This window comes from Ranitomeya variabilis, chromosome 4, assembly GCF_051348905.1.
Source record: "Ranitomeya variabilis isolate aRanVar5 chromosome 4, aRanVar5.hap1, whole genome shotgun sequence".
NCBI lineage: Eukaryota > Metazoa > Chordata > Amphibia > Anura > Dendrobatidae > Ranitomeya > Ranitomeya variabilis.
The window spans coordinates 99,421,257-99,447,708 of NC_135235.1; the positions used below are offsets into that span (position 1 = coordinate 99,421,257).

At 41.6% G+C, this 26,452-nt stretch overlaps 1 protein-coding gene across 3 annotated transcripts in view; it reads right to left on the reverse strand.

Moving 5' to 3' along the window:
• PLCE1 (phospholipase C epsilon 1) overlaps positions 1-26,452 on the reverse strand; it is a 328,150-nt gene that overhangs the window by 80,514 nt on the left and 221,184 nt on the right. For 2 of the 3 annotated variants that reach the window (XM_077258973.1, XM_077258971.1), the window contains exons 5-9: positions 22,146-22,291; positions 19,647-19,905; positions 17,741-17,949; positions 6,599-7,271; positions 3,344-3,526 (exon numbers count right to left, since the gene is read on the reverse strand). In XM_077258973.1, coding sequence (XP_077115088.1) covers positions 3,344-3,526; positions 6,599-7,271; positions 17,741-17,949; positions 19,647-19,905; positions 22,146-22,291 — 1,470 coding nt within the window. The remainder of the gene's footprint in view (positions 1-3,343; positions 3,527-6,598; positions 7,272-17,740; positions 17,950-19,646; positions 19,906-22,145; positions 22,292-26,452) is intronic. The other variant, XM_077258972.1, reaches the window with a different exon arrangement.

A 26,452-nucleotide genomic window follows, 5' to 3' on the forward strand; every position in this document is an offset into this window, starting at 1 on the left:
CCCGAATGTTTGCCCTGCACTCACCAAGCCATGATGGTTACTACACTCGACCAGGACAACTGCACATTAAAATTAATACTGTCATGGTGGAAATGTTCAACTAAATCCGGCAATGTTTAGAGTATATGTTCAGCCATTTACATGTTAAGGAAAATGTGTGGACAGTGTGGACATGGTCTAAATGTGTGAAGATTTTAAAGGAAACTCCATCTTAAGTTTTTTTAAAAGGCACATTGAATATAGGTTTGCTGGAAAAGATTTATTCTAGCTTGTATATTTGCCTATATCCCGGCTTATTCTAGGAATTAGCAGTCACGGGGCCGTCCTAGTCAGTGACTGACAAACTTTCTTGCCTGGGACTGCATAAGGATCAATGGGTCACTGATTGGGACCAACACTTTCACTTCTAAATCCGGAATAAAAAGGGATTACAATGAATAACATACAAGTTATATATCTAATATATCAGTTTTCCCAGCTAATTCTGTGGTCATACGATCAGATACCATGTTCCCTTTAAGGAAAAACTTTATGGATCAAGCATAGTGATGTCAGCCTGAAAATGGAAAATAATCCAGAAAATTAATGTATTAGGGCAGCATCGGTGGCGTCAATATAAATGTAGTCTCAGATATTATTTTCCTACTCTCAGGAGATACTAAATCTTGTAACTGGGCATTTATCATCTCAATATATCAAGTATATGAAACATTATACTCTGTAAACTTTGGCTGTAGTGAGTGAAAAGTGTATACGGTGTTGTGACTGCGATGAAAATAGTCCTGTGACAAACAGATGAGAAGTGCCATATACCTTCCCGTGAGTCAGAGGGCGCAGGGCAGGGGCAGCTTATCATATTAATCTCCATCAGCATACACAGGGAACTGGTCATTGGCTCGCTGAGCGGACATGGAGACAGCCTAACTAAACGCAAATTGCAAATATTCACACGGCTGCAAGAACTGTGTAGGAAACCTCAGAGTGCAACATAAGTGGAGTAGGAAGTTTACAAGAAGCTTCATCCTCTGAAAGAGCTACTTGGACATTCGCCAAAGAAAAAAAGGCATTAAAGGCAGCATGTCAGCACAAAATGACTGTTCAAACCAAGCACAGTGCACCCCTGGCACAGCCAAACAGATCAGTGCACCTTCCACATACTTGTTTGGCCGATCTCCCCTGACTCCCCTATACACGGTCCTGTAGGAGAGTTGAGGCCAATCTACTCTAGTGGCAGCTTATCTTACAAGGAACAAAAGGATAGTGAGCCCAAAATCAGACATGTGGGATCCTTATCTCCTCTAAGACCATCTGTTAGGCCGGTTTCACATGTCCTAATATTTCCAGTACCGGAAAAAATGGTACTGGAGATATCCGTGTCCGTATTACGTGCGGCATCAGTACCACACGGCGGCCGGCGGGGAAGAAGCATTACAGTAAGCGCTGTTCTCCAGCGGCTGGTGCTGAAGCCGGCTGTCATCATTCTCCCTTGCTCTGCCGGCGATCAGCGCGAGCAGAGGAGAAAGATGAGAGCCGGCTTCAGCACCAGCCGCCGGGGAACAGCGCTTACTGTAAAACTCCTTCCCCAGCGGCTGTCCGTGTGATACTGATGCGTCACACGGACGGTATCCGTGTGCGGTACATGTCTACACAGACCCATTGACCAGTTGCACAAAAACAGACATGTCTACGTGTGGGACACATGGAAACACGGTCCAGGGAAACATACTGACATGTGAGCAGACCCATTCATTTGAATGTGTCTACGTGTGTCAGTGTCTCTGGTATGTGTGAAAACTGTCACCACATGAGCCAGAGACACTGATGTGTGAAAGAGGCCTTAGGGGAAGAGTCAGTGGTTTCCATACACATTAGACTTATCAATATCGGTGGATTTGCCAATATTAGTTAATGTGCACGAGGCATTAAAACTCCGATTGTAAATGGGCCATATCCCTTACAAGGCTATGTGCCTAGTTAATACTATCATATTGGCCTGACAGACTCCCTATAAAGTAAAGATGAACTTTGCAATCAAGTGGTAGATACCAAAAAGAAGGCTTTAATGCAGGTATGACAGTACAGGTGTCACAGTCACAGCACATGCATGGTGAGCCTGTGTGTTGGGCTCTCCATACATGTGTTGTGACTGTCACACAGCCGATGCGTAGCCAAACAGCTGATCAGCCGAAGCGATGCGGAATGCCGGATTCCCTCTGCAGCTTATTCAGTAAGCGCTATAGCGTGCCGAATAAGCCCTGACCCGAGCAAATTTGCTCATCTCTAGTTATAACACAGACGTTTCGGTCTGCATGGACCTTCATCAGAGTACACGCTGTAGTAATAACCGGTGTAGTGGACGCAGTGTCCAAATAGTGGAGGCCGTAGAGAAGGTGTTCCTGGAAAGCACAGTACAGTGCAAGCGGCACGAACGCAGAATCTACTGCTTGTTCAGAGGCACACTCCACACACAAGTGGTGGATTCCGCGTTCGTGCCGCTAGCACCATACTGTGCTTTCCAGGAACACCTTCTCTACGGCTTCCAGTATTTGGACACTGCGTCCACTACACCGGTTATTACTACAGCGTGGACTCTGATGAAGGTCCAAGCAGACCGAAACGTCTGTGTTAACACACCTGTACTGTCATACCTGCATTAAAGCCTTCTTTTCTGTATCTACCACTCGAGTGCCAAGTTCATCTTTACATTATAAGGTTTGGGACTCTACTTGTGCACCTATTATCTAGGAATGCCATTCTTCCTCTTATCACAGACTCGCTATAAAGACATATAGAAATAAATCAATATTTTCATTGTAAGAAAAATTCTTAAAAATTAGAAACTTAACCATTGAATATGCTTAGTGTAGGAGCATGAAACAAAGTTAAAAGGGGTATGCCCATCTACAAAATCTTATCCAAATATGTAGTATGCGTAATAATAATAATATTAGCATATACCTTCAATGAGAAATGTAGTATAGTTCTTCTGATTCGCTATGTGGCTTACCCCATGTATAGGGCATTGCAGTAGCTTAGGTATCCATGGGTACAACCGCTCACATAGTGACAGTGGTTGGAATCATCAATACCTAAGCTACTGAAATGCCTGCACATGTGGTAAGCAACCTAGCGAATCAGAAGAACTATTATACATTTCTAACTGGAAGTATTTGCTAATATTAATATTATTACACCTACTACATATTAAGATAGGATCTTAAAGATGAGAATACTCCTTTAAATATATGAAAAAAGTTTTTGAAACCATATTGAAAACCAAAAAGGAGGATGAAAAAGAACAATGAAGCACAGCAGAACAGGATGAAACAGCACAATGTTCTACCCTCATAAGTACTTTCTTCTTTTTCTTGGCTGCCGTGATCCCCAGCGTATTGTTGCGCTGCACGTTGGGTTTCTCCGTGCTCTTAGTTAGTGTCCCCGTGCTTGTATTTTTTGCGCTCCAGCGTCTTCCTCCGAACAGCTCAATAGCTTGTGCCAATGTCGGACCTTCAAATCTACCGTCCTCCTACATTTACATAATTGGAAGAAGAATGTGGACAATGCATTAGGAAAGAACGTCTTTATCTAAGATAACAGCTTTTTATCTATCACATTCCAGTGTCATCAGTATATGAAAAAAGCTGCAAAGATTTAATTCTTAGCATATTGTGTTTCATGGCTGACATTACTATACTTTGTTATATCATCTCAGTCATTATTTCTTCCCCATGCAACGAGCAGTTTACAAACAATTCTTGATGTTGATTAGGATGTAGTGAAAATCATGGTGGCCTCCATTACCATAGGACTGAAGTGCACTTCCTGCTATGTGGTCATTTATAGGAAATAATAATGAATTCATACTATCCATTTTCTAAGAAATCCTACTGACACAGAAGGGGAACAGTAGAAACATTGTAACCCTGCGAGTACTCCGCCAGCTTCCCTTCATTCCACATGTTCATTAACAAATGCGCCATTTTACCTGTTATGGATTTTATTACTGTAGGGGTATGTGCCATAATGGGCGGGATGCATCAATGCATTTATGCCGGTATTCTGGAGTAAAAAGCTTAGAAAAGTCACAGAATTTTGTTATAAAGTGGGTGGAGTTGTGGCAGGACAGGGCATGGTGTCCACCATTCATCAAATTCATGAGGTGGCCACAAATTTTACTGCAACAGGGTCTGGATTAGGATTTGTGGCAAGGCGCACACAGGTGCACCCCACTAATCCAGCTTTTTACTCATGAATTAGGAGTGTCTGATTGAAGACTGATGGGCATGGTTGTCATGGTTAAAAAAATTCCAGGACAATACAACAAAACCCAGACTCCTATTTAGATAGTGTGCCAAAAGTGACGCAATTGATTACATATTACTCCAAAAACATCGTATCTCAAAAAGGAGGACAGATGGAGTTTTAAAAAAAATATGTACAAAAATCTTTGTTGACACAATAATGAACATAGATAAAACCATGTGCTATTAAGGACACCACAAAAAGTGGTGGCGTTTAGTACAAAGTATAGCTCAATTCACAGTAACAAACTTAGTAATGGTAAGATGAGGACTTGCTGGTTGAACTCAGGGAGTCACATTACAATAACCCCTGTTGTAAGCGAAAAGTGACATCAGTCATTATACTATTCCTATGTCTATACTAATGCCCAGGGGTGCATGGTTTGTGGTCAAGAGTCAGAAAATCATCTTACCCAGTACTAAAACGTCAGCACCCAAACCCCGACCCGCGTTTCGCTGTCAGATTGGTTTTGGACCTTGGGCTCTTGACCACAAACCATGCAAGTATGTATATGCCAGGGGCCTCAGCAGCCTTGCAGCGCTGGAGTCCTGGGTTCTAATCCCACTCTGGACAACATCTGCAAAGAGTTTGTATGTTCTCTCCGTGTTTGCGTGGGTTTCCTCCGGGTTCTCCGGTTTCCTCCCACATTCCAAAGACATACTGATATGGAATTTAAATTGTGAGCCCCATCGGGGACAGCGATGATAATGTGTGCAAACTGTAAAGCGCTGTGGAATATGTTAGCGCTATATAAAAATAAAGATTATTATTATAAGAAAATCCAACTCAAAATCTATGGTCACTAAAAACCAGGGTGTATATATATATATATATATATATATATATATATATACATGCATACACATACATACATACAGTAACAGCCAATTTTAGAATCTAGTCTACGACCAATGTACTTTCCACCACTGGATGTTTTTACATGCTTAGTTTCGTGTTTAAATCTTTGTGTAAAATATGAGTAGAAAACTACAGCCTTTGTGCCATTGTTATAGAATACCTTTTTTTGTCTATTTAGGAATTTTGCCAAGTTATCTTTATGGAGTCGTGAATATCTGCAGTCTAAATCGAGAAAATAGCTACAAAATTGCTAGTAAAACATTTCTAAACAATAAGATGCATCTAGTATAAACTAACAATTATAACCGCTACATACATATATATTATCTGGTAACAGGTCAGCTCTCCGGACATTTCTGGATTAACGAATACTTGTATTATCCATGAAATAGCAATTTTGGAGCATCATATTCATATATAGTGTTGAGCATTCCGATACCGCAAGTATCGGCCGATACTTGCGGTATCGGAATTCCGATACAGAGTTCCGATACTTTTGTGAATCGGTATCGGAACCATATTCATGTGTAAAATAAAGAATTAAAATAAAAAATATGAATATACTCACCTCTCCGGCGGCCCCTGGATCTTACCGCTGTAACCGGCAGCCTCCGTTCCTAAGAATGAGCGCGTGAAGGGCCTTCGATGACGTCGCGGCTTCTGATTGGTCGCGTGAGCGCTCATGTGACCGCTCACGCGACCAATCACAAGCTGCGACGTCATCGCAGGTCCTTCACGCGCCCATTCTTAGGAACGGAGGCTCCCGGTTACGGCGGTAAGGTCCAGGGGCCGCCGGAGAGGTGAGTATCACAGTACACAGTACACAGCAGGGGCACATTTCTAAGATTATCTCAGCACAGGAACATTTTAAACACATCCAATTGTTTTACTTATTATTATTCCAAAATCTATTGATTAAAATTAATGTTAGTTCATGGGAAAACCCCTTTAAAGGGAACCCGTCATCAGAAGAAAATGCTATTAACCTGCAGATATGGGGTTAATCTTAAACTTTATTTGGTTCGAGTCACAGGGACGGCACCGGTGCTGGTTCAGTCACCGCTCTGAGTATAGAGAGCAGCGGCTGTAACTGCGCCCCCGGCCCTGACTGACACTGGCTCTGCATTAGGACCGGCTGTCAGTCAGGGCTGGATGCGCGGTTACAGCCACATCTCTATATATTTAGAGCTATGACTGAACCAGTGCTGGCACTTCCCCGGTGACTGAAACCAAACGCTGCCGGTGAGGATAAAGTTAGTTAGAAACGCTATTAACCTGCAGATTAACTCCATATCTGCAGGTGTTTTCTGGTGACCGGCTCCCTTTAAAATCATCAATTCTGTTATTGGTGATATATGCGGTATAATGAAGCCGTTATCTACCTTTTATGTGATAAACTAATATTTTGTCTAAAATGAATGGAAGAGACAGGATTTACCTGGTAAAGACTAACATACTGCTTCCTCAGCCACTGCAGCCTTTGATCAGGAAAGTGTTTCATCTTCCTTACAGCGTTGGTTAGCTCCAGCAATCCATCATACATGGTCTTAGCCGTGTATTTGGGTGCTACAAAATGCAGCAACTTGTTCTCAGTAGTGTTAAGTCCATAAAGCAGCGTGACTCCATTTTCCTCCAGGTTCATGTTACATAGTTTGTTTTGAACACACACAGTGTGCATATCAATGCCCGGATGCCCCATGTAAACAGCCTTCACCGAGAACAAGTCCAAGAAGCCTTCTATTAGTCCGTTCATTCCAGCATTACTTAGAAACTGAAATTTCATCTCGGCAGCGCTACCTGAGGCACACAACTTATTTTTATTACTTGCAAGACAAGTGGTGGAAGGCTTTGTCCAAGTGAGAGTACTATTGTCTGGCTGAAGCTGGAGAAAACAGCGAACAGAAATGTGCGTCTCCTGGTCATAGCGGATGACTGTTACTCCTTGGAGTAGAAATTGGTAGACATCGGCTCTAATCGATAACACATACCATGGAATAAGTTCTGTACCATGGCTGAATGCTTTCTGCTGCTCCTCACAACAACGAAAATCATATTCCTTTGATTGATCAAAAATATCACTTTCAGAATCTGATAAGTCTCCCATTAGAAATCTACGGAGGAAAAAAATTCAGTAATTAATTTGACACAAAGTAATCTTGCTAACCATTAACTGTTCACTTTAACAACGTTTCTATGAAGAGCAATCAGTATTTTTCATAGCTGTAACCAGGCTTGGACTGGTCCACAGGAGAATCCTCCAGTGGGCCCCTGTGCAACAATAGGCCACCACCCTCTTATATGAGCAGTACTTGGAACAATATACCTCAATCACTATGTACAGGCAAAGGCGGCATCTTATTCATTTACCAGCAGGACAATATTATCGATCAAACAGAAAAGCGCTAACTCTTGAAGACTTTAACAGACCATCAAGCAACTCTGCAGTACACAGTAAAACTCATTTAACCTGGTTTCCAATCATTTAGAAAGACTGATAACCAGGTTCTTGATTTCAACATAGAAACTCAATATACACTGTAATTTCTCTAGAACTGAAGCAGAAGATAACTGTGTAGTGATAACTAGTTGAAAAATTCTGCTAATTAAAAATCAAACATGTAGCCGAATACTTTGTGTTAATAGCTTCTTGTGGCATTCATTCCTGAAGGTTCTCTAATATTTGAGAGAAGTCTTCTTACTTTCTTCTGATGGAATCCAATCCCATTTTTTAACAAAACATAAGTATGAATCACTAAATTTGCATATAGAGAACAGTGCATTTGAACAAGCACACAGCTCAGGAAAGTGAAAGCAATAACTAGAACATCTGCTCTCGAACCTGCTGATACAAAGTTCCAGAGGATTGTGATTATGCAGGCATGATAAGAGAAGCTCAGTCAGGAGCTGAGAGGAAAGAGGAAGTAGGTGAGCAGCTAACTTGTGTACAAAAATCAATATGCTAGAGAGAGGTGGCGGGATCTTAGGACTTAACTATTCTCCTGGAATGTAACTAATGTGCACACTTGGCCAGGTTCTGATTTCCTTGGAAGCAAGCTGTACATGATGTAAGATAAAAGCAGATTGAAACTGACTTGCTTTTCTAACTTGCTTGCTTTAATGCTGTCTAAATAAAGAATTTAATAGCACGTGAATATCTCATTAAGTGTCAGGAAACTAGGTAAAAATAGTAATTATTAAAAATCAAACTGGTTCCTCAGCTTGTTAAGAAATGTTGTATCCACAAGAACAGGAGTTTATTTTTATACAAGCCTTTGGTACATATCCATGAGAAATGTCCAGTAAAAATCTCTCTTCTTTTGCTACACTCACATTCCCTTCCCTCTTTGTCAGGCGACTGTGAATATACTTTTTATATTATAAATTCAGATATTTCTAGATAAGTGAAAACCAAACCAAATTATACTGTAAATGTGGAAACAAGCAAAATGGCTCGCAGAAATCTTTTTGTTCCTGAAAGGTGATGGAAGGATATTAGGGGAATGTATCTGCTGTAACTGATTGCCTTACAGACAGAGAGAGCATATTCCGAAGAAGGAAGGGAGAAAATGGCTGATCTTCTTAGAATTAAATAATTCTTATTAGATTTTTCAGTTTTCATTGCAACATTGGATAGAAATAAATAAAAAGTGATGATATTAAGAGAGGAATTGAAAGGAGGTGTTGGAAATGTTATACATTTTGTGTTCCTTTAATTGTGAAATAATTCAGGGATTTTTGGTTTACCTTGTTATGGGAGCCCAACCGTACTATGACAAGCAAATCAGTATTTACAGTAAAAACTATGTTATCATGCTCTATTACAGTACTTTACAACATATCTTATATGAGTGAATATCACACAGGACACAAACTTTATTAAATACACACTTCACGAGCAATTAGCTAATTACCAAAAAACTGAACCAAGACTCCAGGTACATTATTCAAACAAGCACATATATATTCATGCATTCACTCGGGATTTTTAAGGACATTTTCCAGTAGAGTTTTGGGATCAAACAAAGACAATTAGCCAATTTAGGCAAATGCAAAAGGTTAACTTACAGAGCTCTGTTTGACTCATGACTTTTCTTTGAGCTACGAATAAAAGTCAAATGAGGACACACTTGTTAGAGGTCAAACTGCACTACACAAGAAAATACAAGTTTAGAGTCTAAAAAAAATACGGTTTACATATTTTTATTAATATAACACCAGCTGTCAATAAAATAAAGAATCCTGCTAAGTGAGTGCGATTATTGAACATCAAGCCTGAGGCCAAATTATAGCAAATATTGTAAATGGAAAAGTAGCGGAAACCAAGGATACAATAATGAAACATAGCAACAGTTACATAGCCAGTGCACAAAAATAGAGCAAGAAAAATGTTTTAAAGAAAGTTGAAAAAAAATTATAATTTAAAAAAAGATACAGATGTAATTTCCAGTTTACTGGATGCAAAGAGTGTCCGCTCATCAACCACCACAAAGGGTAATCCCTAAAGGGGAATTCCACTACCTATGCTGGAATTATACCACCTTTGAATTCTTCAAAATGAAGGCTTCAGCATTAGCAGACAAACTACTAGAAAAAATTTATTGTAAATGGATGATAAGGAGAATTCAATTTTTCCATTAGCGTGTACAAAGAAGACCTTCTGAATAAATCTGAAGAATAACAACTTTCTAAGTTCTATCATGTTTATCACTGATTACCATGTGGTTTGGCATATGATGTTAGGTATATTAAATAAGCTCTGGACAATCCTCAAATTAGACATGAAGGACCACCTCATTAATAAAAGTTTCATTGGTCTACCAGTGTTGTGAATTCCACTCTTGGGCTCCCTCCGGTGGTTATAAGTAGCATTTTTGTGAGTTCTGCTCTTGGGCTCCCACCTGTGGTTTTGAGTGGTATGGCTGCTTCTTGGATTTAGCATCAGCAGCTGTTTTCACTGATCGTCTTTCTGGCTCTGCTATATTAGTCTGGCCTTTTCCCTAATTCAATGCCAGTTGTCAATTGTTGAGCTTGGAGTCATGGCTCTCTGAGGATTTCCCTGTCACTCTGACCATTTCAGCAAAGCTAAGTCCTTGCTTGTCTTTTTGCAGTTCACTTGTTGTGGACTTTGTTGTTTAGCACTTTCTATGTTTTGCTCATTTGTCCAGCTTATCAGTATGTATCTAGTCAGCTAAGCTGGAAGCTCTGGGCAGCAGAGTTTGCCCTCCACACCTTTAGTCAGGTGTGGAGATTTTTGCATTTCTCTGCGGTGGACTTTTTCTAGTTTTTATTACTGACCGCACAGTGTTCTGTCCTGTACTAATTCTTTCTAGCTAGTAGTGGCCTCCTTTGCTAAATCTTGTTTCATACTACGTATGTCATTTCCTTCTCCTCTTACAGTCATTATTTGTGGGGGGCTGTCCTATCCTTTGGGGATTTTCTCTGAGGCAAGATAGCTTTCCTGCTTCTTGGGGGTAGCTAGATCTCCGGCTGTGACGAGGTGTCCAGGGAGTGACAGGAACATCCCACGGCTACTGCTAGTGTCTGTGTTAAGATCAGAAACTGCGGTCGGTATAGTTACCACCTGCTCAGTGCTAGTCGCATGTTGCTCCTTAATCACCAGACCATAACAACCAGAAAGACACAACCATCACTAATCGCTTAGTTACTTTTCATAGAAAAAGAAACGAATGAAGATACAAGACTTTGATTTCTTTCCATGCGTAATGTGTAAAGCCTGACATATTTTGAGTGTAGTTAAAAACTTTCTGGATACTTTTGGCAAGAAGTACTACCTTAAAGGGGCTGTCCACTTCTTGGACAACCCCTTCTTGATCTAACTGTTTGGTCACAATAAAATAAAAAAAAACTATACTCACTTCCCGCGGTGTCGGCACTCACTCTCGTGCGGTTGTTGTGACACGAGACCCCGGCGCCTAATCAGCACTGGCGTCACTGTCTCCACCTTTGAACAAATCGAACATGATGAAGTCTGGGCAGCAGCTGCTTTTTAACTTCTTCATGTTGAATTCGACAGGAAGCAGGGACTGTGATGCCAGAGCTGATTGGGCGCCAGGGTGATGTGTCACAATAACAGCATAGGAGCCCCAAGGAGAGCGAGTGCTGACACCACAGGAACGACACCAGCACAGGAGGGGAGTATAAGCTTTATTATTTTATTGGGGCCAAGTGTGGGGTATGAGAAGGGGTTGTCCTAGTAATGGACCACTTATGTAAGCAACATATACATCCACGGGGTTATCTAATATTTGTAACACTCCTGTGGTTTAAGACATGTGGCCAAAACTATGAGGCACCTTGAGGACCTGTAGAGAAGAAAACACTGGGACCATAATCAACTACAATAATAAATGAATGCACTCACAGACAAGAGAATGAGCCGGTTACCCCTACTCCTGTATGCAGTATACACAAGGGGATTTGTTCTGTAAAGAACCGTTTATTACTACAGCAGTAATCCAGAACATTGGACATCGCATCATTATCGGGTTATAGGCTAGAACTTATCATTGTTAGTAGAGTTTTAACATCATAAGGTTTGTTCTTTACAGAATCGGAATCAATTACTACTGTGAGCTATAAGGATTATCATCATCGGCAAGTCTATTTTTATTTTGATACTGAATATTGAATATACCATTTCAAACAGGGACTAACGAAAACCTAAAATAGAAATAATGTTAAAACAATGATAAATTAATAATAGGAGTGGTTACTATACTTTTAAACTGTTCTATTTCTCCATTCTTTTAATTTAGGACTGGATAAATAGTACATCTTATAGGATATTTGTTACATTTATTTCCCCAATTTACATTTCTCTGAATTGTGAATGAATCCAACACTGTAACACAGCTTCTCAGATCGCTGATCACTGATGGTCCAATTGCTGGGAGCACCAGTGATTAAGACATGGGGATTATGGACCCCATAAATCGGACTCTGAAAGCAACATCCTGAGTGGAGTGCAGGTGAGCATACATCGCTTCCCTGAATGGAGTGCAGGTGAGCATACATCACCTCCCTGAATGGAGTGCAGGTGAGCATACATCACCTCCCTGAATGGAGTGCAGGTGAGCATACATCGCCTCCCTGAATGGAGTGCAGGTGAGCATACATCGCCTCCCTGAATGGAGTGCAGGTGAGCATACATCGCCTCCCTGAATGGAGTGCAGGTGAGCATACATCGCCTCCCTGAATGGAGTGCAGGTGAGGATACATCACCTCCCTGAATGGAGTGCAGGTGAGGATACATCGCCTCTCTGAATGGAGTGCAGGTGAGGATACATCGCCTCTCTGAATGGAGTGCAGGTGAGCATACATCGCCTCCCTGAATGGAGTGCAGGTGAGCATACATCGCCTCCCTGAATGGAGTGCAGGTGAGCATACATCGCCTCCCTGAATGGAGTGCAGGTGAGGATACATCACCTCCCTGAATGGAGTGCAGGTGAGCATACATCGCCTCCCTGAATGGAGTGCAGGTGAGCATACATCGCCTCCCTGAATGGAGTGCAGGTGAGCAAACATCGCCTCCCTAAATGGAGTGCAGGTGAGCATGCATCGCCTCCCTAAATGGAGTGCAGGTGAGCATGCATCGCCTCCCTAAATGGAGTGCAGGTGAGCATACATCGCCTCCCTAAATGGAGTGCAGGTGAGAGTACATCCCCTCCCTGAATGGAGTGCAGGTGAGCATACATCACCTCCCTAAATGGAGTGCAGGTGAGGATACATCCCCTCCCTAAATGGAGTGCAAATGAGCATACATCGCCTCCCTAAATGGAGTGCAGGTGAGCATACATCACCTCCCTAAATGGAGTGCAGGTGAGCATACATCGCCTCCCTAAATGGAGTGCAGGTGAGCATACATCGCCTCCCTAAATGGAGTGCAGGTGAGAATACATCCCCTCCCTGAATGGAGTGCAGGTGAGCATACATCGCCTCCCTAAATGGAGTGCAGGTGAGGATACATCCCCTCCCTGAATGGAGTGCAGGTGAGGATACATCCCCTCCCTGAATGGAGTGCAGGTGAGGATACATCCCCTCCCTGAATGGAGTGCAGGTGAGGATACATCCCCTCCCTGAATGGAGTGCAGGTGAGCATACATCGCCTCCCTGAATGGAGTGCAGGTGAGCATACATCGCCTCCCTGAATGGAGTGCAGGCGAGGATACATCGCCTCCCTGAATGAGGTGCAGGTGAGGATACATCCCCTCCCTGAATGGAGTGCAGGTGAGCATACATCGCCTCCCTGAATGGAGTGCAGGTGAGCATACATCGCCTCCCTGAATGGAGTGCAGGCGAGGATACATCGCCTCCCTGAATGAGGTGCAGGTGAGCATACATCGCCTCCCTGAATGGAGTGCAGGTGAGCAGACATCGCCTCCTCTCCAGTCATTGTGAGGGACAGACAACTACAGAGCTGGGCTCTTTATGGCAATTTCATAGACTATGAATAGAATGGAGACAGAGCACTTTACAGACATCATCATCACTGTTCCCATTGGGGCTCATCCATAATCTAGATCCCCTATCAGTATGTCTTTGGGATGTGGGAGGAAACCGGAAAACCCTGAGGAAACCCATGTGGCGAACATACAAACTCCTTGTAGATGTTGTCCTTGATGGGATTTGAACCCAAGATACCAGCGCTGCAAATCTACAGTGCTAACCACAAAGCCACTCCATTCAGGTCAGGGCAGCAGAGGCCCATTCTAGGAGTTCCAGAGCCTCAATCACTGGATTGCTGGAGGTCCCAGAGATTGGACTCTGGCCACCGAGGTTTTAGGCTTTGTCAGTATATGAGTTCAGTGATTTCCCAGTATGACTGCATGCAGAGATAACTGTCAGTCACTAGTAGGACCGCCCACTTGACTCACTCATACAGAGGCCAGAGATTTCAATGAATAAACAACAAGTTATACTGAATCTTTTCCAATAAATGTATACATCATTCTGCTCAGCTTCTCATTCTCTATAACCTGCTGTCCACAGATTGACTGTATGTACAATACGACAGGTTCCCGTTAAAATAAAATAATTTATCCTTATGCTTTATTCAATTCTATGGGGTTATGATCAACATCACATGAAAGGGAATAACAGACTCGGGTAATGTAAAGGTGAAATGTACAATAACCAGTGGCATAGTGGAGATTGCCTCTAGGTGCTATACATGACCATAACATGGCCATCTGCTTATCCAGGATGGATTTTCAGGTTCACCATATATTATGCAGATGGGTCATCTTCCTTTAGACGACACCCAAAAGAGACCAGTTATCAATACAATTTTGGGAGGAGAATGGGGTATGAACATAACAGAGTACACGCACATACAGAAAGGCAAGCAGATAAGCCTTTCAGCATCAAAGCATGGCACAAAATTGGACCCGACGGCCGGCATTGGCACCATTTCACAACACCTCATCCAGACGCTTTTAATAACATTAAGAAAATTATTCAGAAAAACAAATTACTCTACTAAAATGAGATTTACCACTGCAGGTAAATGAAATAAGCAGACTTGTACAGGAAACTGCGGGATTATTTCAGAAATGAAAATAAATGACTTCCCAATATTCTCAGTAACAGAGGTCTTTTGTTGTCCTTAAAAATGTCATTCTTCATTAGAATGAAACACAAAATGAATTGGCCAAGCCAAACTGTTTTCTCCATACGAAGCCCAGATAGATGGTAATTCAGTAATTGCACTGAATGATTCTAGAAAACATTATTAACCGGCCTAACCGAAATGTATTCTGCAGATTTTACAGCAAAGATAAACCGTGGCGGCTTCTGGTGAGCGGCATGTTCATCACTCGTGATGTGCCTCCAGAACATGGTGGCAATACTCTGACACAGTGTACAAGAAACGGGCCATTAATAAAAGGAACGCTATGCATCTTGTTAGACAACCCTCATTAGTGCAGAATGAGCTACAGTCAGAATTAAATTCTCGGCTGAACCTCAGTTGAACCCCTTCTCATTTTCAGTTGAACATCCCCTCTCCATTTTCTATAGCAACTTGTTTTCTTGCACGGTTCTTGGCTTCAGAGTTTTGTAAAACTCTTGTTCCCCAGCTGTAGTTTGTTTAAATAAATAAATAATGAAAATAAAAAAAAATAAATAAAAAGTTTTTTAATCACCCTCCCCAGATCCAGAACGGAGTCTCCGTCACTGCTCCTGGTGTCTGTTGTTGACTGAAGCCAATGAATGAACTTCTTGGCTGCAGCACTGTCAGCATGATGCTAGAAAGGCCGGGGTCACACTTACGTGTGCAATGCAAGAAACGCGCACGGGAATATCTCATATCAATACCCGGCACTTGGGACCGGAGTGTGCGGCTGCATGTATTTCTATGCAGCTGAACGCTCCGGTCCCGAGTGCCGGCGGCAGTGACGGGTATTGTTGCAAGAGACTCGCGTAAGTTTCTCGCATTGCACTCGCAAGTGTGACCCCGGCCTACAAGACAAACGTGAGCAGAGGAGGAGACTCAGTGTCGGCCCTGTGGATGGTGAGTAAAGAAGAGTAGTTTATTATTCTTTTTTGTTAAAACAAATTGCAGACAAGTGAAAGGGATTATCCAAAATTGGAAGACTCCTTAAAAATCAAGGGGCACACACTGATTTCACTGAGCATCACAACATTCATGGAGATGTTCATTTAGAAGCTGGGCGCTATTACTGATTCTGTCAATAAAGTGTGTCCGTACAATTTGAGAGAATAAAACCTGAGAACTGGGACATTGTTACAGATAATAACGGTGGTTTATCGGTTTACCAAAACGATTTGGGTGATTCTAAGTTTACATGCAGATTAAAAAAATCAAGTCAAGTGCAACCTTCATCAGTTATATATAATTTATTATAGATTATTTAGAATGCTCAATATTGTCTGGTATAACTATAGCATAAAATCTCTGTTGTTTTTTTTTTTTAAATGCCAATATGGTATCTGCCATTACTATCTTTTGAGGTCCGGCACTCCACAGTCTGACTGCTTTAAGGGTATGTGCACACGTTGCGGAAAGGTGTGTGGATTTTTCCACACTGATTTTGGTAAATCCACAGGAAATCTGCACTGCGGATTTACAACGTTTTTTTCCGCGGTTTTTGTGCGGATTTCACCTGCGGTTTTACACCTGTGGATTCCTATTATGGAGCAGGTGTAAACCAATGCGGAATCCGCACAAAGAATTGACATGCTGAGGAATAAACAATGCAGCGTTTCTGAGTGTTTTTTTCTGCAGCATGTGCACTGCGGATTTTGTTTTCCATAGGTTTACATGGTACTGTAAGCTCATGGAAAACTGGTACTGGTACTGTAAACTCATGGAAAACTGCCGCAGATCCGCAGCGTCAAATCTGCTGCGGATCCACAGCAAAATCCGCAACGCGCGCACGTACCCTAAGTGTACAGAACCCTTTCCTGTGAACATGTCTAAATCACCTTTCCACAGCACATAATGAAGATCTCCAGATCCTTTGTGAGGTCCTTAGAAGGAAAATATGTATATATATGTATGTATATATACTGTGCCACTTCTTGGTATTTCATCCAACAGATGCTCATTATGATTGAAACCCTTCAGTTTTTTTACTTTGCAGAAGTTTACAATGTAAAGAATGTTTAAGTGTCAGATAATTGTTTGTACTAATGAGTTCTATTACTTCATAGTTAATAGTGAATAGTGAAATATAAAAATAGTGAAGCCTACTTCACTGATATTTAGTAGCAAGTATAAAACCACCATCATCCTGAGTGAATAAGAGAAATCTGTTAAATATTCTATTATGATAAAATAGTTTATTTTTCCCATATTTTGACTCCCTTTTGTTTCCTCAGATCTGTGCTGCCCCTTGTGACCGACTGGTAGCATTATTTTTACAGTACTCCTATTCACTACTTTATGGTTGCCATCTCCAGAAGAAGAATCTTGGCACTTCCATCCTCTCTTCAAAGCCATTCACAAATTATTCCATCCTTACTAAACTGTCTAATAAGTGTCTATATCTATGTGCATAGTGAGCCTTGTGTGGGCGGGGCTATCTGTGGTGTGGGCGGGGTTAGCTTTCTCAGCTCTGCTGCATTGCTAAAGCTAAAAGCTCTGATTGTGTCACAACTGCTGCACTCGGTAAGAAGTGATACATCGTTAGATTCAGGATCTCTTCACCTACATTATGCTGCTCTCAGAGGAGGTAGCAAAAACCTGCTGACAGATTCCCTTTATGCGTATATATTTTAAAAAAAACTTTCAAAGCTGAATATTCACATTTTTGCACAACTTTACTGACAGGCTCCAAAGTTAAAAACATAAATAATGAAACACATCAGAAATAACTTCCAAGCGTTCTTCCGTAAAGACCCATGTGCATTGTATTAATGCAACTATTTTTTCATTGTTCAGATAAAATTTAGAAATTTCACCAGGATTCTTGACGTTCCTGTATGTGACTGGATCATTTTACTGGTTTCGCAGTGGCTTTCCGGGAATGAATCAGTCATAAACAATACATGCAGAATTTCATAACGCCAAGAGTAAAACTGTAGATTTAACACTCACTGAAATCTGCTCCTATCCATGACAGAGTTTTTTCTCACGGTGATGTTTTCACTCCCGGTGTCTTCGCTCTCCTCAGATTCCAGGCTGCGGTTGCAGCTACGAATGGTCTGCATGATGTTGTTGACAGTTGATTCTTTTTCGGTGTTGTTTAGCCCATCTTTCCCTATTCGCTGAATAAACCGGTCTTGTCCATTGTAGTCAGACACAAACTGCAAGATACACCAAAGATTTCAGAAAGATCATTTTTATGTTCAAGGGGTTTATAAAACTTCTAGTAAACACTCTGTCAGTATATGATGAGCTTACATGGTGGACCCTCAATGTTCCCCAACTTCAATCCTCAAGAGTCACCAACTGATCATGTTTTCTGGATCTCCTTAGTATTGCCCAGGTGATAACATATCCATCACCTGTGCCAAGGCCATCTCAAGGTTTTCGTGGGACCCAGGTGAAAGAGTCTCAGTGAGCCCCTTTAACACATACCACGATTCATGATGAACAGATATGGCAGAGAAATATAGGTGTAGTACAATACCAAAGATGCCGCAGGGGAGGAACGGGGAGAGGTATTACAAGTGCCGGGGCCCTGAGCAAGCAGGAGGGGCATGCTTGTGGGAGCTGTCACTGGTACCGGGCCCCCATAGCGTGCCGGTGTCCCCGACGGTGAGTGCCCCTCTCTGCCTGCTCAGGGAACCGGCACTAGCCTGGGTGCTAACGGTGGCCCTGACCTGTGCGATACTAAGGAAATCCTGAAAATATGATCTGTTGGTAGTGCTTGAACACTGGAGGTTGGGAACACTGCCCCACAACTAAACCTAAAGGCTTATTTAGACAAGCTGATAATTAGGAGTAGGCGTTCGTTTGAATGCTTGTTCGCCAATTATCGGCCTTTATAAATACGCTGGCAAACATTGGACGAATGAGTGTTCATTGAGTGATTGGATAGTTCATGCTGGCATTAAAATAATCATTATCCACAAAATATTGTCCTGTTTAAGCGGGAGCCAATGTGCTGCCAATAATTATGATATTCTATGCACACAGAACGATCATATTAACATTTGTTCTGTCATCACAGAATTCTTTCTAAAAAGGCCACTAAATGACCATGGCTCATCTAAGAATGGCATCCAGTACAGCACTCATCTCAGTGTGAAAGTAGCTTTGGTGCAATAAGCCTGGGAATGTACTATAGGTGGCTCATTCATTTGAAATTTTTTATGTAATGTATAATATTGTATTTATGGTAATGCCTACTTTTATGTGATTAATTTAATTAATAGTTCATTTAAAGAGGTACACCTACCCATATTTTATTTTAATTGTGTGTTTATGTGCATGTAATGTAGTGTGAATGTATTAATATACTCACCTATCGCCGCCTTCTACAGGTTCCAGCGCCGTTCTTCTTCTCTTCTTAGTGACGTCACAACTCTGCAGACTGGCCGGGTCACGCTGCTCTCTGCATGACCAGGAAGGACTTTAACAATGTAAGCCTATGGAGCATCATAACGAGGATACATAGACTTATATTGTAAACGACTTCTGGCTCATGCATGGACCATAGAGTGAGTCGGCTAGCCTGAAATACAGTGAAGTCACTGAGAAGCGAAGGAGAACGGCGCTGGCCCCCCTGAGAAGGCAGCAGTAGGTGAGTATATTAGTACACTACCCTACACACATATATACACACATTTCATAAAAATATATACATGGAAAAGCTTCTTTAACAAGCAGAGGACAGAAAGCTAGACTTATCACAGGCACTGTAATAGAGACTGAATATTCTTACATTACCCAATGATGCAACATTGTATTAAAACAAAGAGAGATCAGGAACATTTTCATTAACCCCTCCCCCACCAGCATATACACAGCTAAAACAACATAGGGCTGTTATCGTTACCTCCAGTGTTTCATTCTGTGAATTGAATCGAGGACACAGTTTTAAAAGACTTGAGGTTCCATCAAGGACTTCACAAAGCTCCTTCAAAAAGACGCCACAGAAAGGAACAACCTTGCAACCTGGAATATTCAAGGCTCTATTCACTAGTTTTCTGTACTCCGAGGAGAACTCGTGCTGAGCCATTGCATCTTTCAAGCTTCTCATCGTTTCTATGTCACTTTGATCCATAAACTGCCACATTTTCAACACTTTTCTTGACCTAAGATGAAGCAAATGAAAACCCAAAAACCTATATTTTAAAATATGACATTAGCAATTAAGTAGTGTACATCAAGACCTTGACCATTACTCACTACAATATGTTCTCTAAAACTATAAAGTCATTGGGTTAGTTCACTGCACAACAAATAAATTAGGTTGTGAAAAGCAAGACTTTATAAAAGTCACAAAAACTTTGTAATTTAAATTAAACTTACAAAAATGCTTTAATAGTGAAATCTTTATAGATGTTCCAATTTTAGTGCCAATCCCCTTTTCTCAGAAGCTCCACCATGGTTTTTGTTCTGACACAGAGGAGCTCCTCCCATTCTGCGCCTTCTGCGTGTGTTGATGATCCTATAATCACGGGGGCTGTCTGGGGTCAGTTTATTAGTTAAGTCAGCCATTTTCTGTGTCTCAGAATCAGTCTTGATGGAGAAGGGAGTCGGCTAAGCTAATAAACTAAGCCATCTTCAAGCAGGTCAATAACACAGAGAGGAGAGAAAGTATTCAGGGCCGGTACTGAAATTCGGCCATCTATAAAGAAACTCACAGTGCAAGTACCAATTTTTTGGACTATAAGATGCACCTTTAGCAAGAATAAAATAGTGATTAAAAAAGTGTGCACCTTATAGTCTGAAGGTGGCTTCCTATGATCAATGAGAACACTGATACAGCCGCTTTCCTGATCACTAAGAGAACATTGCAGCAGCAAAGTTCTGTATCCTGCAGCCAATAATTATCACATTGCATCGCAGTAGAGACAGCTACAGATGCTGCAGGTCCTGGCTAGCTGAAGGACCTTATAGGTATGTGATCAATTGTACTTGAAAGAAACATCAAAATGTGGCCGTGTATGCTGTAGCAGAGGTGAATGTGTTGATGTAGCAGAGTTGTGTGTCTATGAAGGAGAGCTGTGTTTATGTGCATGTAGCAGAGCTGAGTGTGAATGTAACAGAGCTGAGTGTGCATGTAGCTGGGCTGAGTGTGCATGTAGCAGGGCTGAGAGTGCATATGGCAGAGCTGAGTGTGCATGTAGCTGGGCTGAGTGTGCATGTAGCAGGGCTGAGTGTGCATATAGCAGAGCTGAGTGTGCATATAGCAGAGCTGAGTGTGCATTTAGCAGGGCTGAGTGTGCATGTAGCAGAGCTGAGTGTGAATGTAACAGAGCTGAGTGTGCATTTAGCAGGGCTGAGTGTGCATGTAGCAGAGCTGAGTGAGCATTTAGCAGGGCTGAGTGTGCATTTAGCAGGGCTGAGTGTGCATTTAGCAGGGCTGAGTGTGCATGTAGCAGGGCTGAGTGTGCATGTAGCAGGGCTGAGTGAACATTTAGCAGGGCTGAGTGAGCATTTAGCAGGGCTGAGTTTGCATTTAGCAGGGCTGAGTGTGCATGTAGCAGGGCTGACTGTGAATGTAACAGAGCTGAGTGTGCATGTAGCAGGGCTGAGTGTGCATGTAGCAGGGCTGAGTGTGCATGTAGCAGGGCTGAGTGTGCATGTAGCAGGGCTGAGTGTATTTATACAGAATAGCTGCGTGTGTGTACTATGCAAGCAGTAGTGTTGTGTGTGTGTGCACTACAGAGTGTACTTAATGCACGTGCTGTAAAGCTATATGTGTATAATGTAGATGCTGCAGAGAAACAGTAAAAGGAGCATTGCTACCTTCCTACTTAACTCTAGTGTATTAAAATTAATTATATTGACCACATATCCTTCTTTACGCAGCAAGGGAAGTTTTATTTAGTTGAACATTTGTTTTTCCTATTTTCTGCTGTGTAAATCTGGGCTACGTCTTATGGAAAGAAGTGTCCTATAGTCCGAAAAATATGGTGTATTAGTAAAATTAATTTACATTTGGAAAATACGGTAATGAAAAACTGTTTCCTATGTCAGCCCGCTCCTTTAACATTTTGCAGAGTCTGTTTTATGCCAAAAATAACGCTATGAGAAATAATATGCCGTGCAGAAGTGTGTTGTATAAACCTGCAACCTCTAAACGCCATCTTCATTGTTTTCCATTCTTTCAGCTTCTTCGCTGGCATTAGAATTTACTTTAACTATACTTAATATTTTAACAGATTAAACACGACTGCTTTAAGCATGTAAACATTGTGACCTCTTCACATTGGTTCCAAACAGTCCACAAAGGTTTGCAATTGTAGCGCTATTTAAAACCCTATCTGACATTGTGCCAATTGATGTTTATAGCAGCTGCTTTCACCTCTCTTCAATTAAGTAGTACCTGAGTCCTGCCAGGAACTCCATCACCGCATTGTAATTGCCCATATTCCAACAACACTTTGCGATATGCACCAAATGGGAGAACACTTCCCTTTTCTCCTCCATGGACCCTGCGGCAAGGATTATCCAGGTCACCCATGAACTAACCTGAAAATAGAAAAATAAAAAAACTAAATTAATTAAAAAAAAAAAAAAGAAGATTTACAAAAGTATCAAAAACATAAAAAGACTAAAAATAAGTAAACAGACACTTTTACCAATTTCTCCATACAAAAATGAAGCACAGTTTATGCAGATCTACTATGCTACCTTATACGAAAGCAGCAAAGGCTGGAGGAATGGAATCTATAGTTGCTGGAGGTTCCACTGCTAGGAGCTCACTGATACGAAGGACTGGGCTCTGTAGTGCCCCATTTCAACAGAGCAATAGCTGCAGAAGTGCAACACTGTTCTATTCTTCATCTATGGGACTACGGGTAATCGCAAAGCACTCAGCTATCTTCAACCCCATAGATAATGAATGGAGCAGTGGTGGCAATCTTGACCATGCTCGATTCAGATGGGGAACTTTAGAACCACATTCTTGGGATTGATGATCAGCAAGTTATGACCTATATAGGATACCCTTGATATCTTTTTACAACCCCCTTAAAATCTGCTTCCCAGGCATGCATAATACTGATTGACAAATTGCCCCACGTAGAAACATATATGGTAAAAGTTGACGTATTACTCACATGCTTAATGGCAGCAATTTATCCTGAGTCATATAAGCTACACTAAGTATTTGGAGTCTGGAATAGTTACACATTACACTTACGGGAGCTTTTATTCCATCGCATTCCAAGGTCATAGGCATTAGTATGGAATTGTCCCCCTCTTTACAGCTAAAACAGCTTTTCCTCTCCTGGGAAGGCTTTCTACAAGATTTTCGAGTGTCTGTGGGATCGTTTTCCCAATTATTCAAACACTAATGTTGAACGAGAGGACCTGGCTTGCAATCTCCTCCATGTATCCCAAAGGAGACTGTTGAGCTTGATATCAGTGCTATGCTCATCTAGTTCGGTTTTTCCACATCAAGCTCACAATATGCCTTGCTATGTGCTCTGGGACTCAGTCATGCTAAACAGAAAAGGGACCTCCCCAAACTGTTCCCACAAAATTGGAAACCTATAATTGGGAAAAATCTCTTGGCATGCTGAAACAATACAATGGAGCAAAGAGTGTTAGGGCAATTCCTGAAAAATACCCCATAGCATTAGCCCTCCTCCACCAAACTTTACAGTTGGTACCATGCAATCAGGCAGCAAAGGTTCTCCTGGCATTCACCAAACCCAGACTTGTCCATTAGACGCCAGATAGAGAAGTATGGTCCGTCACTGCACAAAAGACATTTCCACAGCTCCTGGTGCACAGTTTGTGTGTGAATATTAATGGCAGAGGAGGTTTTCAGATCTGCATTTGAGTCCGCAGAGTATTGGTGACTTGTATGCATCTCAGCACTAGGTGCTGTAACTTTATGTGGTCTCCACTTTGTTACTGAGGTTCCTTCCACTTTTCAACAATATCACTCACAGCGGATCGTAAAACATTCAGGAGGGAAGGAATGTAATGAACTAAGGCGACACCGGCCTGTGATATCGCATTACAGGATGGCTCAGCCACCAGTGAACTCTTGAGAAGGAGCCATTCTATCACTAATATTAGTAAAGGCAGACGGCACGGTGAGGGGCTGGATATTGTACCTCTGTGGTAATGGGACTGAATGAAAAACCAGGATTCAAGAATTAAGAAGTGTGTCCCAATACGTTTGTCTATTTAGTGTATATGGTTCCTCACCCTCAATCTTATGCTGCCATCAGGTATCACAGGAGACCTCAAAGATCTGCCTTCCTTCCAATGTGCGCTAATCTACACATCCATATAGGACTGTTGCACCATGGCTTGAGAGTAGAAAATCCTTCAATTGTCTTGAACTGTTTGATCAATATTTGTAAAAAAAAATCCAGAAAGAAATAAAAAACAGGAATATGTTAATTACTAGCTAAACAAGTCAAGCTTCACTGGGATAATCTAAAATAAAGGAAAATCCCAATTCATTATCTGTATTCATTTTTTCTGATGAGGGAAGTTCCAAAACATCGTTTGAGCGTTTCATATTTTCTTTTCTTGAAAAATCTACTTAGCCTTTTAAGGAAAGCAATCTCTTTGTTCACGTTCTAAGGCAGGCATAACACAGTCATAGCCTTCTTTATGATTTGGGGGAAGGAAATAAAAAAAATTGTGTTCAGAATCATTACAAAATAGAATATTTTTTGTATGCACCAAAGGAGTACCTCCTGATCATCTCTTTGCTCCTTTGTTCCCTTTCCAGCAATACAGGCACTCACAACTTTTATATTGCACGGGTGTACCCTTAAGAAGATTCATTATTTTCTGTGCTTTTTCACACCAATGTACTTAAACTTCATAAGTAATTTTCATGCCCTAATAAATAACACACATTTCCTTCACTTATTCTGTAGACTTTAAGTTAATCTTGGTTGCCAAACTTTCTTAAATCATAAGTGGTGGTTTCTTGCTCCACACACTGTTTACAGCGAGCTGCTGCCAGAGCTCATGCCGTGTGTCGGACCCTCACCGATCTGGTACTGATGACCTATTCCAAAGACAGGTTAACAACATCATATTAGGCTACTTTCACACTAGCAAGGTAGATATGGTACCAACCTAAGAAAAATTTAGCTTTTAATAATAATATTTTAAAACCTTTTAGACAAAAACGACAAAACAGACATAAATTATTAATGACAAAAATGAATGCACCCAGACCGTATGTCTATTACTCCTTGGTGTATCCAAAATTACTCAAAAGCATTTCAGGGTCAAACCACACTCCTAAACACTTGCAATTTGAGCAACAATAAAGCATTGACCTTTGGCCTCATGCAGATATTCCTCTGTATTCACAAAAATCAGCATAACTTAGATACAATGAATACCCATCATATACATGAAAGCCATAAAAATAAAGGACAAATGCTGGAATATGGAACGGTCTCATCCAGATAGTGTGCGTTGATTTCACCTGGTTTCACATGGACGGTTCCACATAGATGCCTCGAATCAATCCCAAGGGAAATGTGGGGAAACGGGTAAAATTCAGTTCCCGTATACTTAAAAACCCACCACTGGGATATGCCTATGCACATGGAGAATCCCGGAAGTGAGGGAGGTGGTTTTCCGGACCTTTTGGCACCCCGGTGTGAAGGGGATTAATTCCTAACAAGTAGGTCTCTATATAAAGTATAGACAAGAGCGGCGGCAGACCGCAGAATGCTACTGAATAAGGAGGTTGTTTATCCCTTGTGAGGGAAACATCTCCCCTCCCCCAAATTGGCACTTATTTATTTAATCTTCCTCCCCTGATGATTTGAGAGAATGAAACGCGTTGGGAGGCCACAGGGATTAAAAATTCTGATGCGCTAATATCCCAGTGGTGGGTTTTTAAGTATACGGGAACTGAATTTTACCCGTTTCCCCACATTTCCCTTGGGATTGATTCGAGGCATCTATGTGGAACCGTCCATGTGAAACCAGGTGAAATCAACGCACACTATCTGGATGAGACCGTTCCATATTCCAGCATTTGTCCTTTATTTTTATGGCTTTCATGTATGTGATGGGTATTCATTGTACCTAAGTTATGCTGATTTTTGTGAATACAGAGGAATATCTGCATGAGGCCAAAGGTCAATGCTTTATTGTTGCTCAAATTGCAAGTGTTTAGGAGTGTGGTTTGACCCTGAAATGCTTTTGAGTAATTTTGGATACACCAAGGAGTAATAGACATACGGTCTGGGTGCATTCATTTTTGTCATTAATAATTTATGTCTGTTTTGTCGTTTTTGTCCAAAAGGTTTTAAAATATTATTATTAAAAGCTAAATTTTACTTAGGTTGATACCATATCTACCTTGCTGTTTATTAAATTTTGGATTGGTAGAAATTTTTCTTTATTAATACTTTCACACTAGCGTCGTGCAATGCACGTCGCTATGCGCCGTTGCGGCGCACCGACGCTAGCTGTGAATGCGCCGCACAACTGGGGCAGCGGATGCAGTTTTCCAACGCATCCGTTGCCCCATTGTGAGGTGCGGGGAGGCGGGGGCGGAGTTCCAGCCGCGCATGCGTGGTCGGAAATGCTGCAGACGACGCACCAAAAAACGTTACAAGCAACGTTTTTTGGTGGCGACGGTCCGACGCAAACGATGCAACCGTCGCATGATGGTTACGACGTGTGGCAATG